The sequence below is a fragment of the Balaenoptera musculus genome, chromosome 15 (genome assembly GCF_009873245.2).
Source record: "Balaenoptera musculus isolate JJ_BM4_2016_0621 chromosome 15, mBalMus1.pri.v3, whole genome shotgun sequence".
In the NCBI taxonomy this organism is placed as follows: Eukaryota; Metazoa; Chordata; class Mammalia; order Artiodactyla; family Balaenopteridae; genus Balaenoptera; species Balaenoptera musculus.
Genome location: NC_045799.1, coordinates 27,849,416 through 27,866,126, shown reverse-complemented (window position 1 = coordinate 27,866,126; position 16,711 = coordinate 27,849,416). Strand labels below are relative to the sequence as shown.

Sequence of the window (16,711 nt, the reverse complement as noted above, 5' to 3'; positions counted from 1 at the left end):
TTCGTAATCCCTTTATTAGGCACAAGATAAAAACATATACTCATGGCATCGAAAACCCACAGTGTTGATATAGGGTCCTGGACCCCAAGTGTCCCCAGAACAGAGCTTGGGACTTTTCAGGAGGCCAGGGGACAGAACCTGCCTGATCCTGGCACCCAACTCTGGTGCTCAGGTCAGGGGCCACTGAGGTGGACAGGCCTGGCCCTTCACTCCAAACTACTCTTTTGAGTTAGATGAGGACCAGCCTCACCATTTGCACTCTTGATCTTCCAGCCCAAATCCTTGGCTCAGGCCTGGGTGGAGAAGCCCTTGACCAAGAGGACAGAGCTGCTGGGAGCACAATTCCCAGCACGGTCTGGGCTCTAGAGTCCTGAGTTACAGGGGAGAGGCCTGGAGCCTTTGGCACAGGGATGCTTCCCTTTCTCTGAAAAGGTGCAAGATACAAAGGCAGCTGGGTTGTTTGTGAAAGGGACTGTCCCATGTCAGAGGTACCTGGGCATCAGCATGAGTGGATGCCAATACCTGCACTGTGGGTGCTCAGTGTAGACACTGCCCGGTGGGCATGGAAAGTGTTGTCAACTCTGTGAGCAGGACTTCTGTCTCTGTTGATCACTGCTGTGTTCCCAGCACTGGGAGCGGGGCTTGGCACAGCGAGCTCCCGAGGACTCGGTGAGGCACGAGCTCCTGTGCACAGCTGTGTGCAACCAGCACGCTCCACACACACCTCCTCCTCTCTCCCTCCCAGAAGGCACTTAAGGCTCGGCTCAGTTCAAAGAGGCAGGTGAGAGCTTAGAGATACCCCAGCCTCAACTGGCAGTCTGAGGCTGAGAGTCCAGTAGGGTGGCGTTAGCCGTAGAGACCCACATCTCTCTCTCCCTCCTCCTCTGCCTCCTCCAGCCCCAGCCCTTCTGGGACCACCTGGTCAGCCTTGCAGAGGCTGGATCGCGAGGGGGGTGTAGGGATCACATTCTCCCGCAGCCAAGGGTGCAGCAGGATGCCTGAGGCCGTGAGCCGCTCAGCTGGCTCCCTTCGGAGGAGGCAGCGGACCAGGCAGCGGGCTGGGGCCGAGAGGCCCTCGGGCAGGGCGAAGGCCCCACGGCGGATCTTGCCAAAGAGCAGGGCAGGCTCTGAATCCTGGAAGGGGTAGTGGCCAGCCAGCATGGTGAAGAGTGCCACACCCAGGCTCCAGACGTCTGCTGCCTTGCCGGAGTAGGATGGCCGGGAACTGAGGATCTCGGGGCCCACATAGGCTGGGCACGCGTGCTTGTCCCACAAGGAGTCGTCAGGCCCAGTCAGCACACAGGCATCCTCCAGGTTCTCCAGCACCAGTTTTGTCCTGTGCAGGGGGAGAGACGGGGGGTCAGATAGTGGGACCCCCCCACGCCACCACCCCACATTGTCACACTTAATGGCACCCATTTCCCAAGTGCCCGCTGGCATTTGCCAGACATGAGCCAGTCCTGTGAGGCTGGATGATTAATCCTGTATTACAGATGAGGAAGTCTAGGCTCAGAGAGATTAAGTCATGTCTTAAGGTCACAGAGCAATTAAATTTGAACTATGACTCTGAGAGGAACACATTTCCCAACTGTCTCTGGGGCGGGGGCCCGGTGTGGGGAGGTGCGTACTCAGGTGGCTGAGGGCATTAAGCCTCTATTAAACCAGATGCAAACTTAGGGTCTAGGCAGGTAACAAAATTAGAAGTAGGAAGTGGGGACTGTGCCAACTATCTCAGCACAAACCCTGCCTAAAAAGGGCACCACTAACAACATTACAGTCAATATTTGGAGTGTCCACTGCGAACATGACCCTGGGCTAAGCTTCTACCTGGTGTATGTCATTTCACCCTCATACAACCGATGAGGAAGAGGCCATTTTGCAGCCACGGGGAGCAGGGCTGGGATTGAATCCTGGATCTCTCCAGCCCAGAGCCAGCGCTATGAGCTGCTTATGTAGTTCCCAGGGTGGCTCCATGGTCCCCTTTTCCACAAGAGAAGTCAGAGATCATATTTTAATGAAAAAAATCCCAGCTTTTAAAAAGTTAGCAACCAATTTTATTTATTTTTTAAATTAATTAATTAATTTTGGCTGCACTGGGTCTTTATTGTGGTGCACGGGCTCTCTAGTTGTGGTGCACGTGTTCTCTAGTTGTGGCGCGGGCTCAGTAGTTGCGGCGCGTGGGCTTAGTTGAGGTATGTGGGATCTTAGTTCCCTGACCAGGGATCGAACGGGGGCCCCCGGCATTGGGAGCGTGGAGTCTTAACCACTGGACCACCAGGGAAGTCCTTTTATTTTTTTTATTTTTTATTATTTTTTTGGCCATGCCGCATGGCCTATGGGATCCCAGTTCCCTGACCAGGGATTGAACTCGGGGCCCCCGCAGTGGAAGCCTAGAGTCCCAACCACTGGACCACCAGAGGATTCCCACAAGCAATTTTAATTAAAAACACAAACAAACAGGAATGTGGGGCAAAAAAAAAAAGTGTATGTAGACCACCATTTGCAACTTCTGCTTTAAATAACTCCCACGGGGCTTCCCTGGTGGCGCTGTGGTTAAGAATCCGCCTGCCAGTTCAGGGGACATGGGTTCGAGCCCTGGTCTGGGACGATCCCACATGCTGCGGAGCAACTAAGCCCGTGTGCCATAACTACTGAGCTTGTGCTCTAGAGCCCACGAGCCACAACTACTGAGCCCACGTGCCACAACTACTGAAGCCCACGTGCCTAGAGCCTGTGCTTGGCAACAAGAGAAGCCACTGCAATGAGAAGCCCGCACACCGCAACAAATAGTAGCCCCCGCTAGCCACAACTAGAGAAAGACTGCGTGCAGCAACGAAGACCCAACGCAGCCAAAAATAAATAAATAAATAAATTATAAATAAATAAATAACTCCCACAGAGCACTCTAGACTACTTTAATAGGAAGCATACTATTACCACTGCTATTAATCTTGTTCCCATGGCACCACTTCCTGGGTGCCTGTCTGAAAACGCTGACTAGTCCTGTGAATCACTGCCCCGGGGGTGGGCTGAGGTGTTAGCATTATTGGCCCATTTTTCAGATAAAGAAGTCAAGGTTCAGGCAGGTGAAGCCATTGCTCAAGGACACATTGCAAGTTAAAAAGTAGAACCAGAATTTGAACCCAGGTTTGCCTGATTCCACCATCCCTCTTCTGATGGTGCTTCTCAAACTATTGCCTTGAAAAGGGAAGAAAGTACTTTTCTCACTTCTGGGTGGTTGGTGGTCTGGGGCTGTTGTACTCACCCTAAGCACAAAATTATTTGAAGCTGTGTATTAGCTTAAAAATCATTATAAAATTTACATTCTACTTCTTACTAAAAGCATGTTCATTTTAGTATAGAATGTAAAAGGAAATAGAAAACCACCCTTAGGCAAACATCCTAGGAATAACTGCTACAGGCAGAATGGATGGTGGCTGAAATTAGTGGGTGAAAGTTTAAGGAGAAACAGGATATTTACATGCAGAGCCCCAAAGAACCTCAAAGTGCTGATTAATTACGAGGTATTGCCCAAGGTATTTATTAATTATAAATGGTAAATTAGGAAACTTCCAGTGGAGAAACTTGGCAGAAGCCACCTTAACCAAAGATTGAGGTTAACATCACAGCAATCCGTATCAGCAGCCTGTATCTCCTGATAGGATGGGCTGAGAAGGCCCTATGGCTTCTGTGGTATTCTGCCAAAAATGCATTACCTCAATCTAACTGTGACCAGAACATCAGTCAAGGCCTTATCCGTGGCCATGCTCACCTCTCCGGGTCAGTAAAGACAAAGCGCTGCAGCTTGAGGTCGCGCAGGACCAGCCCATGCTGGTGGCAGTGCGCCAGGGTGGCGGCCATCTGGCGGAAGAGCGCGGCGGCCTCGGGCTCCAGGAGGCGCCGCCGGCGGCGCACCAGGCTGTGCATGTCCCCATGCGGCCGCGGGAAGAAGGCATAGAGGTGCCGCGTGCCTGTCAGGACCTCCACCGGCCGGGCCACATGGCCGTGGTGGGGCAGCCGTGAGTAGGGCTCCAGCACCGCCAGGGCCTCGCAGGCTGGGTACACCTGTGGGAGCATGGTGTGAACATGGGTGGGGACCCCGTGGGGCCCAGGTCGGCCTTGCAGCCGGTCACAGCCAACCCTTTAGACACTACTGTGTGCTGGGCCTTGTGCCCCAGCGTTTCAGCAGCAGGTCACTCAATCCTGACCAAGTGGAGGGCCACATGGCCAGCAAGGGACAGAGCTGGGATTGAATCCCTGTTCTCCATCATCTGTGCTCTTAGCTGCGAGCTCATATGGCCTTAAACCTCAGATAATTAAAAATAACAGGGGCTTCCCTGGTGGCACAGTGGTTGAGAGTCTGCCTGCTAATGCAGGGGACACGGGTTCGAGCCCTGGTCTGGGAAGATCCCACATGCCGCGGAGCAACTAGGCCTGTGAGCCACAACTACTGAGCCTGCGCGTCTGGAGCCTGTGCTCTGCAACAAGAGAGGCCACGATAGTGAGAGGCCCGCGCACCGCGATGAAGAGTGGCCCCCGCTTGCCGCAACTAGAGAAAGCCCTCGCACAGAAACGAAAACCCAACATAGCAAAAAATAAGTAAATAAATAAATTAAAACAAAACAAAACAAAACAGGTAACCTGAACAAAAATAACCCCCCCAAACAGAGGGAGTCCAAAAGGGCAGATAATGCAGAAGTAACTCATCCTTCTCCTCATCATCAATATGGCTACCATTCTCTAGGATTCACTGCCCACCCACCCTTTCCTTTATTCCACAAGCAGGCATTGAATGCCTACCTGTACCAGCCACTGGGGCGCTAACTTGACTGACAGCCATGGTCCCTGCCCTCCTGGTGCCCATAGTCCAATACATGAGAGAGTAAACAGGCCAAAAAAACTAAATACTTACAAATTCTGATAAGAATTGCAAAGGAATGCTGGAATAAAGAGTATTCTGGCAGGGGGCACCTATTTTAAAAAGTGTAGTCCGGAAGGGACTCTGAGGAAGTGACCTGAATGATTGAGGTGCCCAAGGGATAAGCTTTCTAGGTCGGAGGCACAGGCAGTGCAAAGGCCCTGAGGCAGGAAAGAACCTGAGCTGCTCTAGAAACCCAGCCAAAGACCAGTATGACTGGAATGGGGTGGGGGAGGAAGGTGGGCCCCGTGGTGAGAGTGGGGAGGTTGTGGGGAAAGATGCTAGGGGTTTTATGGACATTAGATGGAAACCTTGCCATAGTCCTGAAAGGATGTTCAGAGGAAGGTGACTTGGAAGCCACACAGCTAATCAGTGGTAGAGCAGTCTACTCTCTTTGGTTTATCTGCCTTTAAACCCTTTGCTTGTTATTTTGTCTATGACACACAGAAAATAAAAATAAATAAATAAAGCATATACATATTTAATCCATGAAAAAATGTAAGTAGATGTGTTAAAACAAAACAAAACAGTTGGGGTGGCTTGGAGGCAATAATCCAAAAACGCAGACTTTTTTAAAAGTCAGGGCAAGCGCATCCCTGCCTCTGAGCATTTGCACTTGCTTTTCCTGCCACCTGAATGTTCTCCTCTAGATACCCACAGGGTTGGCTCCCCCAGTGCAAGTCACTGCTCAAAGTCACCTCCTCAGAGAGGTCTTTCTGGACTTCCCAGCTAAGATCACCTTCACCCCCTCCCCTCCCCACTCCCTTCTCTCCCAGCTCCTACTTTCTTTCCATAGCAGTTAAGATCACCTGACGTATATTTTACTTATTCACCCCGAGCATGAACTGTGGCAGCAGAGCTCGGTCTACTTTTGAGCCACAGCATGGTACATGGTGCATGGTGCACGGCACGTACAAGTGCTCACTGAGAGTTTGTTGAATTAATGAATAAGGCGATAATCTAGGAAGACAGGATGTAGATCTTTCTATACGCCGACCAGAAAAGCCTAGGCAATGTGGAAACGGCAGGTCGGCCCCCACAGTTCACGCTGGACATAGGAACAGGCACATCCCAGCAGATTTCTTTAAATGTTCCTGAATATCTAGGGCCATGTGAAAGCATGGTGCTTCTGGCTCCAGCTTGCCATGGTTGTTCCTCTCAGCATGGACCTCCCTCCCCAGGGGAACAGAAAAAAACCTGTGGTGCTGCAGGAAGGGCACCCAGAGTTCAGGGGTTCCTTAGAGCACCTGGGGTAGCCCTGGGGACCAGCATCAGGCAGCCCAGAGCCCAGTGTGATGTCCAGATCTGGCCCTGCCCGCTGCACCCCCATCAGCAGGAGCTGGAACCACCATTGCTGCTCCTCCCAGTTGGATGGAAGCTTCAGTCCCTCTGCCTCTCTGTGCCTTCCCAAGGGGACCCAGCCCCCTTCTACCCCTCCCTGTGTACCTGGGTCTCCCTATCCGCCTTACCCCTGCTCACCAGAGCAAACCTGCCCTGCTTGTATCTGAACCACCTGTCCTAGCATGGGGCCCACGGCTCTGGGCTTAACCTGCTTGGGCCCAATCTCAGCTCCGACACCTCCTGGCTTTGTGAGGTGGCAAGTAACCACAGCTTTCTGAACCTCAGAGCCTGTCCTCTCTCTATAGAATGGGCCCAATAATAGTAACTACCTCATAGACTGTGTGAAGATTAGAGGAGTGATGCAGACTAGACAATCAACCTGGTGCATAGTAAACACCTACGATTATGCTTTCTCATCTCTGTCCTTGTGAGCTGAGACCTGGCAGTGTCCTGTATGGGTCACTTGGCCCTGCCTGTTGCCTGAATTCTGCCAAGAACTCTGATTTCTGTCAGGAACCCTGGACTATGCCCTAGGATCCAGGCTTGATGCCATGTGGCTTCATGCATGGCCCTTCTCCTCTCTTGACCTCAGTCTTTCCATCTGTAAAATGGCCACCAGTAGGCCCAATGACCTCCAGGTTCCCAGGAGTTCTGATGTCTATCATATCTCATCCTACTCTTGTGCACATACTTTAAATGGCTCCCCACAGACTAGTGGGGGCTTCTTCCTAATGCTTTCACAACCAGTGGCTGCCAGCTCTCATCTGCTGGCCCTGTCTGCACCCCCTCTCCACTCCGGCCATAATGAAGTCCTTTTAATTCTCTGAAGTGCCATGCTCTCACTCCTGTAGGCCTCTGCATAGCTGTTTCCCCTGCCTGGAACTCCCTTCTCCCACTTTTCCCTGGCTGACTCCTACTCAGCCTTTTCTGACTCTGCCTTTGAATATACTAGAGGCTTCTCTGTGCTCTCATGGCCCCTAAGCTCCACCCCAGCAACATTTATCATACTATGGGGCCTAAGCTGTGAATTCCCCCAGGGCTGGGACCATCTGGTTTACCTCTCGGTTTCAGCCCAGCCTGGAGCTTGACAGAGAGCTGGGGATTCACTGGTTGCTTCCCCAATAAAAACAGAACTAAATTAATATAACGGTCCCTCAGCCCTGGCAATCCTTTCCCAGCCCCCTGTGATGCTCGCGGACAGTGGCCCCTGGGGAACGTACCTTGCAGATGTACTCCGTGCCTGTGGGGCAGTGCAGGGTGCGGTAGGTCTGGCTGCCCTCCTCAGGCTCCAGGAGAACATAGGGCCCAAGCCTGGAGGCAGCGGTCACAGCAGGGGTGTGAACTGGAGCAGGGGGTGGGCTCAGGGGCAGTTGGCAGGAGGGCAGCCTGGGCTGGGGCCCACATCGAGCATGTTTCTGGGTGGGACACTCAGTGTTTAGGTCATCATCCAACTCCAACCGCTTCTTCCTGGAGGGGGCACCCTCAGGAACAGCCAGAGAGGTGGCTCGCATCTAGAAAGAAGGGGAGAAAAGCACTAAAGTAAGGCTGCTTGGTGTCCCCTCTTTTCCTCTGCTGGTAGGAGGATACACTTGCACAGCCTTTATGAACGGTGACTTGGCGGTGTGCATTAAATGGACAAATGCGTATACCCTTGACTGGGTGTCCCACTTCTGGGAATTTATCCTTCAATTAAAATGCCTACCAAAAAATTAAATATGTGAAAGGCTGCTAATCAGAGCCTTGTGTCTAACAGTAAAAAGCAGGAAATTCCCCCAGTTGTCCAGCAGTAGAAGACTGGTTAAAACATCATGGTACAGCCACACAGTGGAATACCATACAGCTCTGAAAAAGACCAGGAACTCTCTACATACTGATGCAATGATGCAAGTACAAGGTTATCCCTACAGCCCATATGATAGAAACAATTAAATGTCCATCATTAGGAGACTGGTTAAATACATTATGTTTCTCTATATGTGGAACAGTTGTAGCCATTTAAAAGACTGAGGAAATTCTTTATGTGCTAATTGGAAAGATCTCCAGAGTGAACTGTTAAGTGAAAAAAAAGTACAGCGGAGAGATGGACTTGATGGTTGGTGAGAGGGAGGAAGAGAGACTTTGCACTGTATCTGTTGAGTGCTGTAGTATAGGCAGCTATTACCTCTGAAAGGTAGGGAGGGATGGAAGGAGGGGGAGGAGGAGTAGGGATGATGAAGGATGATGAATCAATGAAGTGTATACTGAATTTACATATGAATGGATGTTCTGGAATGAATATACTTATTGTCAAGTGAACAAAGCTAGCTGCTGAACAATATACCCAAGATGATCTCATTTATGTAAAAAACCCCACCAGCATGTAATATGATGTATCTGCATATTTGTATATATAGGTGTGTAAATGCACAGGAAAAGGTCTGGAAGGACCCAGACTAAATTGGCCACAGTAGCTTCTGGCCTCCTGAGAGACTCCAGGAGAGGAAGGGATTTGGTAGGGAGGCAAGGGAATTTTCAATTTCAATAATTTAAAATAAAGATTCCACATTCATTTAGTGCTTGAGTATTTCAAAACAGATGGAGTGTACTTCTTTTTTAAAATGTGAACTTTGTCTACATGCAGAGTTAGTCCACCAGCCAGCTCAGTTTTACCATCAGGTGAGAATGAGGCCGGGAGGGGAGGTCTCTCAAAGCCCCAAGATTCACTCATTCAACTTCAGAGGAAGCACTCCCCACCCCCACCCCGGGCACAGCTGTGTCACTGTGTGTGTGGTGGGTGGAGGAGAGGGCAAAGGCGTGTCAGGGGGGAAAGGTTCTCTCCAGGACCCGTCTGACCACCCATCCAGGCTCCAGATGAGCAACAAGGAGGCCCAGGTATGAGGTGTGAAAGGGAGATAGACTTCAGCCAGGTGAAGACCTTCCCAACAGTCCTAGGCAGGATTAGGGGGAAACATCACTCAGAGTCAGCTCTCTGACTGAGAGATCTCTCCAATCTCTCCAATCATGCCAAATGCATGGGCTCCTAAATGCATGGGCTGCCTTGGGAGGGAGGGAGCCCCCATCTTAAATGAAAGACCATAATCCCATCTTGGTAAGAATGCAGTAGGGGGTGACTGTAATCAGATATTCCCTGGATGTCATCCTGGCTCAGACCCTTCCTGGCTGGAGAGCCCTAGGCAAGTTCTTCAAAATTCCTGAGCCTCCATTCCCTCATCTGTAAAGTGGATGCAAAGTCCATAAGATTTTTGTGATGTTGAAATGAAAATACAAATAAATTAACATGGCCCTGTTGCAGGGTAGGTGTCAGGAAATGGTCACTACTGTTGGTTTATTATTATTATTATTATTATTATTACTCACAGCTGAAGATGATGAAGTGCTACCCTTGGGAGTCTCAGAAACTTCTGCAGGGATGAGGTTAGGATGACACTCCTTACTGCACTGGCTATTCAGAGAGTAAAGCAAGATGATCCCTGTCTGTGTAGATGCTTTGTGCCCTGCAAAGCCTGAGACTCCCTGGAGTGGCTCTCCCATGGCCACATCAGCACCCCAGGCTGCTTTTGCCCTATCCAGGGCTCAGAGCCTGGTCGGGCCTGGGATAAGCTCCGTTGGACAGATGGGGTAACTGAGTCTATAGGTGAACAACGGAATTTGCAGGCCGCAGGGCAAGATTAGAATCTCTGCCGTAAGATGGAGGCAGCCCCTGATTTCTACCTCTTGCTGCTCCCTGACACCCCCAGGGGAATAAGGGCGGGTCATACCAAACACACATACTCACAGAACCCAGGGCAGACGGGTGTACACACGCCCCCCCAAAACACACTCTGTCCAAGCCAGCCAGCCAAGGCACACATACAGGGCAGAGAGGGGCACCCACATTATTAAGAGACACACACCTCGCCCTCCACCGGCAAGCGTGTACGCACACGCACACAGAGCTCTCCCAACTATCATACTCACGACTGCAGGACGGATACCAACAAGGCCACACGCTCAGTCTGACCCCTCCGCCCACCCCGCCCCCACGCCCCCACAGCGAAGGCAGTGGGCGGCCTCGCCCAGTCCTCTGCAGCCGGGATCGGAAGCCGTAGGAGAGGAAGCGGCGGAGGGGCGGGGGTCCCGGAGCAGAAGGTTCAGCGGAAACCGAGGGCCGGCGAGGGGCCTCGGAGGGGCGGGCAAAGGGAAGGAGGCTGGGCCCCTGGGCTGAGATAAGAGGCCTCGCCCCCACGCCCCAGAATCAACAGGTACAACACACACAGTCCGCAACAACAGAATACGCGCGCATCCTACAGCTCGCAAACCGGTAGCCGTCAGGCCCGTCACACCCGTGGCCCATGCCCTCGCGCCGGGTCCTGGCTGCCCTTGACCCTGCGCCCTCCCCCCCCCCCGCCCACGGGCACCCCCGTCCCCGCACGGCCCGCACCTGCCGCCCGGTGCCCAGCCCTCCGCATAGCTCGCAAGGTTCCCGGAGACACAGCCCCACCCGGACCCCACTGGCCCACGCGGACCCCAGCAGATCCGCACGGACACATCCCACAGGTAGACAGGCTCCCCCCGGCCCCCAGTGACCCCACAGACCTCCCCGCACCCAGCCACACAATTCCCCTACCCGCCCCACACTCACACAAACGCGGACACCACACACCCTCCGCCCCCGGGACACGCTGCCACGCCCCGCGGGTACGCATCCTCCCGCCAGCCTGATCGGCCACGCTCGGCGACCCCACGCCCTGCGGGGCCGCGTCACCTGGGCCCGGCGGGAACACTCAGCCCAGGTCGCTCCCCGGACCGTGGGTTTCCTTAAAAGTTGTGTGTGTGTGTGTGTGTGTGTGTGTGTGTGTGTGTACGTGTGACACGCGGCAACCCCAGCCGCCCCAAGACTCCCGGCCGCCCCTCAGCCCCTCCGGCCGCAGCCTCCCGCCCCAGCCGGGTACCCTGCCCTCGCGCGCGACGGAGTCCTGGCGCCGGCCAAGCTCAGAGTCCCCAGGCACCCCGGGCTGGCCCGCGCTGCTCCTCCGTGGCTGAGCTCGGCTCCGGGTCGGGCTCTGGCTTCGGTCCCCAGCAGCCGGACGCGTGCGGAGCCGCCGCCGCTTCCGCTGCGAATGTCTCGGGGGCGCCGAGCGCCGGGCTCCAGCTCCGGCCCGGGTGATGTAAACCTGAGCTAATCAGCCACCGCCTGATGCCCTCAGGCCCGGGATTGCACCATCCCCTGAGCCCCGCCCCCCGGGGTCACCTCCGAGCGCGCCCCGCCCCACCCCTTCCGTGCGGTCCGCTTGCGGTCCCGGAACCCCTCCCGGCTCTCTAGGGGTGTCTTGTTTCCACCCCCGCCCCTTGCCTACCCCTCCCGCCCCGTGCTCGAAGACTCAAAGCGATGCCGGTGGGTGGCTCTCCCTATCACCTTGGAAAAAGCATTTTGCTTTTCTGGGTCTCAGTTTTCCCATCTGTGAAATAGAAGAACATCCTTCTTTCTCAGGATGGGGCGGAGGAGGAAAAGAGCAAACCGTGACAGTTTTCTGGGTGCCCCCCCCCACCCCGCGGTAATAAAGCACTTGCCCACCATTGCTTTATTAAACGTTTAGGAGAACCCTGGGCAGGCCGGAAGCTCCATTCTCCCCCATTCTACTAAGGGGCAGCCTGAGGCCCAGCTATGTGAAAGCAACCCAGGAGCTTTGCAAAGACCACAGACTTAGGAGCTGACTCTGGGCTCAACAGTACCACTGTGGTGCCCTGGGGAGGCCTGGGTTCTGGTGGGCTTCACAGCACTTATTTAATAGAGGTAGTGCAGCCTGGTAGTTAAGAGCAAGTCCCCTGGAACCGGCCTGCCTAAGTGTGCCCAGACCCTAACTCTGCCCAGACCCACTGTGTTCAGACCCACTGTGCTACCTCAGGAAATGGATTAAATAAGTTAACACATGTTAAATGCTTAGAATGCATGGCACATGGTAGATGCTCAGTAAACAGAGTGGAGACAGTGGAGGCTCAGAGAGGGACGGCACCCATAACAGGACTTGCACCCCAGGTGTGGGAAGCCCAGGTGCCACTCGCTGTTTGGTGAAGCATCCCTGTGCAGCCCCGGGGGTCCAGTCCCTTTAAGGCCTTGCTTGATGTCTGAATTCACCAGTGTCAAAAAATAACTCCTCCAAGCAGAGGTTGATGGGAGGCAGGTGGAGTCACCTTTGTTTCCTTGGTTGCAGAACTCCAGGGACCAGCTCACCTGTGCCTCAGAGCTTTCAGGGCACACCAGGGGGTTCTGGGATCTCATTTAACCCTGGAGATTCCCATGCCTGGGAGGGATGAATGAGCTCATTTTCTACACCAGGACCTAGACTCAGTTGGACACTCCCACAGCTGTAGGGGGCAAGGAAAGGCTGGGATGTTGTTTTCCCAGCACCTCTCTGAAGCCAGACTGTGGCTGCGTTTGCTTATACATTCCTAACTTTGTTTCATGCTGTGTCAGACCCTGTTCTAAGTGCTGGGAACTCAGCAGTGACAAGACTGACTCATCCCTGCCCTCATGGATCTTATAAATCAGTGGGGAGACAGACCATTCTCAGGAAAATAAAATCAATAAACCAAGATCATTTAAAATAGATTATGTGTCATGTATTTTCTTGAATAAATAGCATGGATTTATTCTCTATCAGATATGACTGAGGGCTGGCTATTTTCAGTAGGGCTCATCAGGAAGGTGATGTTTAAACTAAGATCTTAAGGAAGAGAAGGGGTGAGGAGTGCAAAGATGTGAGAGGAGACGGAGGAAAGAGTAAGTGCAAAGGCCCTGGGGCACTTAAGGAACTGTGAAAAGGGCAATGTCACTTCTATTCTATAGATGAGTCAAGGTGAGGGGCTTACCCACGACCACCCAGCTTATTATATGAAGCAGATTTGAGATCTGAACCTGGGGCAGCTGACTCCAGTGCCACAATGTCCAGGGACATTTCACAATCTTTGCAACCCAGAAGCCTCCTCCAAGACTTGTGGGTATGGTCACTGAAACTGTATCTTGGGCATGGACCCCAGGTTTGGGGACCTTATCACAGTTAGGGGTATCAAATCTCAATTCTCTAGACCAGCCCTTTTCAATAGAACATAACAAAACCAAATATGTAGTTTCAGATTTTCTAGTTATGCATTAAAGAAGCATAAAAAGAAACAGGTGAAATTAATTTTAATAATATAGCTTATTTAATCCAATATATATATAGCATATTATAATTTCAACAGATAGTAAAAAATTGTTAATGAGATAACCTAAATTTTTTTCATACTAATATCTTCAAAATCTGGCATATATTTTACGCTTAGTTTGGACACAAATCAGCATGGAAGCTAAATTGTCAGTGGTTAAAGTAAAATTGTCAGTGGATAAAGAATGTTAAAGTATCAAAACAATTATGGTTTGTTTAATGGAGAAAATGTTTTACCTGTTTTAAAATTAAAATTAAAAAAAATGAAAAATTCAGTTCCTCAGTCACCCTAGACACACTTTAAATGGTCAATAGCCACCTGCAGCAAATGGCTACCATACGGAGTAGCACCACTCTAGACATCCTTGGCACAGGGTCCAGCGAGTATAGCAAAGAAGTGAAGAGCCTGTTGGGTCTACAACAAAGATGCCAAATAGCCTTGAGCCTCAGCTTCCGCATCTATAAAATGGGATTAATTATACCTTCCTTGCATTGTAGTCTTCAGGATTAAATGTACTGAAGCATCCTTATGTCATAGTCAAACCACATTTCCTGGGTTCAAATCTTACCACTGCCGAGTAGGGAGATTTTGGGTAATTTACTTAAGCTCTCTGTGCCTCAGTTTCCTCATCTGTAAAATGGAGATTTTAATAGTATCTACTTCATTGGTTTGTCATGAGTATTAAATGACAATGTTTGTGAAGTGCCTGGAATATAAATGCTATATAATGGGACTTCTGTGGTGGTGCAGTGGTTAAGAATATGCCTGCCAATGCAGGGGACACGGGTGCAAGCCCTGGTCCAGGAAGATCCCACATGCCGCAGAGCAACTAAGTCCATGCACCACAACTACTGAACCTGTCCTCTAGAGCCTGCACGAGCCACAACGACTGAGCCCACGTGCCACAACTACTGAAGCTCGCACACCTAGAGCCCGTGCTCCGCAACAAGAGAAGCCACCACAATGAGAAGCACATGCACTGCAGCGAAGACCCAACGCAGCCAAAAATAAATACATTTATTTTTTTAAAAAAACAAAATAAATGCTATGTAAGCATTTGTTAAAAAGTGAGAAAATAAAAGGAGACCAACACTCCCCCCTCAAATTAAATGCAAAAATGTGCACTTTCCTGAAGAGAGAGTTTGGCTTTCATGAATTTCCTTCTCTCCAGGCTCAGAACATCCCTCTGCCCAGGTCCCTGAGCTAAGCAGGCTGCATTTCTATTTGCTGTAGTTCTGAGGACCCTCAGCAATGCTGGGAGGAACTCAGAGGGAGGAGAGGAGGTGGGGTCCGGGGAGTGCTGTGCTTAACTTCCTCTCCACCCAGGTGTTCCTGGTGCCTGCTGTATGCCTGAAATTCCATCACTGGTGTCCTCAAAACTTTCATCTTCAGGTTTTCCCCTACAAAAGTGAACGATGGCTTAGAAAGAGTTCTGGTTGCATTCCAGATCTGGCTGAAGCCACTCACCCTGTGAGATTGTGGGCAAGTCTTCTCCTCTTTGGGAGCCTTAATTTTCTTATGTGTAAACTAGGAGGAGAGTTGGATTAGGTCAGGGTTTTCCCAAATATGTTGCATACAGCAGTAGTAGGATGCCAGATGGTTTTAGGGTCTCAAGACTCTATTAAATAACATTGAATCATATTGTGATACACGTATTTCCTTTTGATTTTCTTCCAGTTCCTGCAATTACTGGGGGAGAAAGTCTCATTTAACAGCGTCTGTGTTCTTAACACCTCAACGTTAAGGAAGGGAGAGCAGAGCTCAGCGAGAAACAGGATTTAGCTAGGATTTAAGAGTTTTGTTTTGCTTTCCTCATATTTAATTTTACAGTTACTTCCTCTTTATGGCAAATGATAGTGGCTTTCCATTTGAGGTCAGTGATTTAAATTTTTTTCCCTTTTAGATGAATTTACCTAAGTTTTAAAAAATGAGCTGATTGAAAGAAAAACATTACAGAACTAATAATACAGGTGGGTAAATGGATTTGGGCCAATCAATTTGGGAAAAACGGTGGGTGATTCAAGGGTTGCAACTCTGGACCTGTGCTCCTCTTGCGGAGCATTTATTAGGAGACCGGGCACCTCCCCCGTCTCTGGGGTTTTCCAGTGGCTTGGCAGAAATCCCTCAGCATCTGAATCTGGTTCAGGCTGGGCCTCAGAAAAGGCAGGAAGGCCAGTGTTTGGGCACAGCACCAGCTCAGTGGTGGTCCTGTTGCAGGCATGGCTGTGTTGGGTGATCCAGCTCTGGCCCGTGGGCCTGGGTTTTCTTCGTGAAGAATGTGATTCTTGTGCCCATGGATCCAGCATGGCCCTGTGTGGGTGCCTCCCTTACATCATCTGATGCCTCCACAAACTTCCCCACCAAGTTGCTGTTTTCATCCCTGGAGGCAGATGAGGAAACTGGGGCTCAGAGAGGTGACATCACTGCCTAAGGAGGGGGGTAGGCAGTGGGATTTGGAGCCAGATCTGGGTGAAACCCTGGGTGGTCTTTGGGTACACCGCCTCCTTGGCCTGTCCTAGTTGGATGACACTGAGCAAGTCACTTAGCTACTCTGAGACCCAGAGCCCTCATCTATCAATGGAATTGAGGATAGATTCCTCCTGATAGGGTTACTGAACTGCTTACTGTTATGGGGAACTATTATTGGATTAAATGGAGAGTTATATGAGTTAATTACAAGTAAAGAGCTTAGAAGAGTTCCTGGCACATGGTAAGCACTTGATGATAAGTGATTAACATTATTTCCAGGGGGCCCGGGCTTCTACCTCCACCCCCAAGCACACACCCCTTGAGAGCTGAGCATCCCCCATGTGGCATGCCTAGGCTGTGCCCTCCATCTGCTTTCTCATGTAATCCTGGCCACAACCCTGTGAGCTAAGAGTGAGTTTATGCCCATTTTACAAGTGAGGAAACCAGGTGTCAGAGAGAGGAAGTAACCTGCCCAGGATCACACAGTAAGGCGGGGGTGTTGAACCCAGGTCTGTATGGCTCCAAAGCCCATGTTGGTCCACTAATTCAGGAGCCTCAACGAGAATGATTGAAAGTTCCTGGGGAAGTCCCATGCCCTCCTCAAGTGTAAGGGGTCCTAACCCCAAACTGTGGTGGGAGGAGCTGGAAACCCAGGACGAAAGCTGGTTTCTGGTTCTGACCTTGCCTCTGACAGTTGGGTGACCTTGGGCAGCCACCAGTTCTGCTCTGGGCTCAGCCACGTAATTACTGTTTTGTGTGTGTTGGGGGTGGCACCCTCGGAACTTCCAGGGATCCTGA

At 51.3% G+C, this 16,711-nt stretch overlaps 1 protein-coding gene across 2 annotated transcripts; it reads right to left on the bottom strand.

Annotated features, from left to right (window-relative positions):
- TRIB3 (tribbles pseudokinase 3) lies at positions 1–11,431 on the bottom strand. Of its 2 annotated transcripts, none has more exons than XM_036825911.1 (4): positions 11,191–11,431; positions 7,480–7,770; positions 3,773–4,065; positions 1–1,336 (listed from the first exon to the last, which is right to left on the bottom strand). In XM_036825911.1, exons 2-4 carry the CDS (start codon positions 7,768–7,770, stop codon positions 847–849), a joined length of 1,074 nt encoding a protein of 357 aa, XP_036681806.1. In that variant the 5' UTR covers positions 11,191–11,431; the 3' UTR covers positions 1–846. The 2 variants fall into 2 exon arrangements, with proteins under 2 accessions (XP_036681806.1, XP_036681807.1); XM_036825912.1 differs by having other exon boundaries at positions 11,196–11,431.
- Between the last annotated feature and the right edge of the window lie 5,280 nt (positions 11,432–16,711).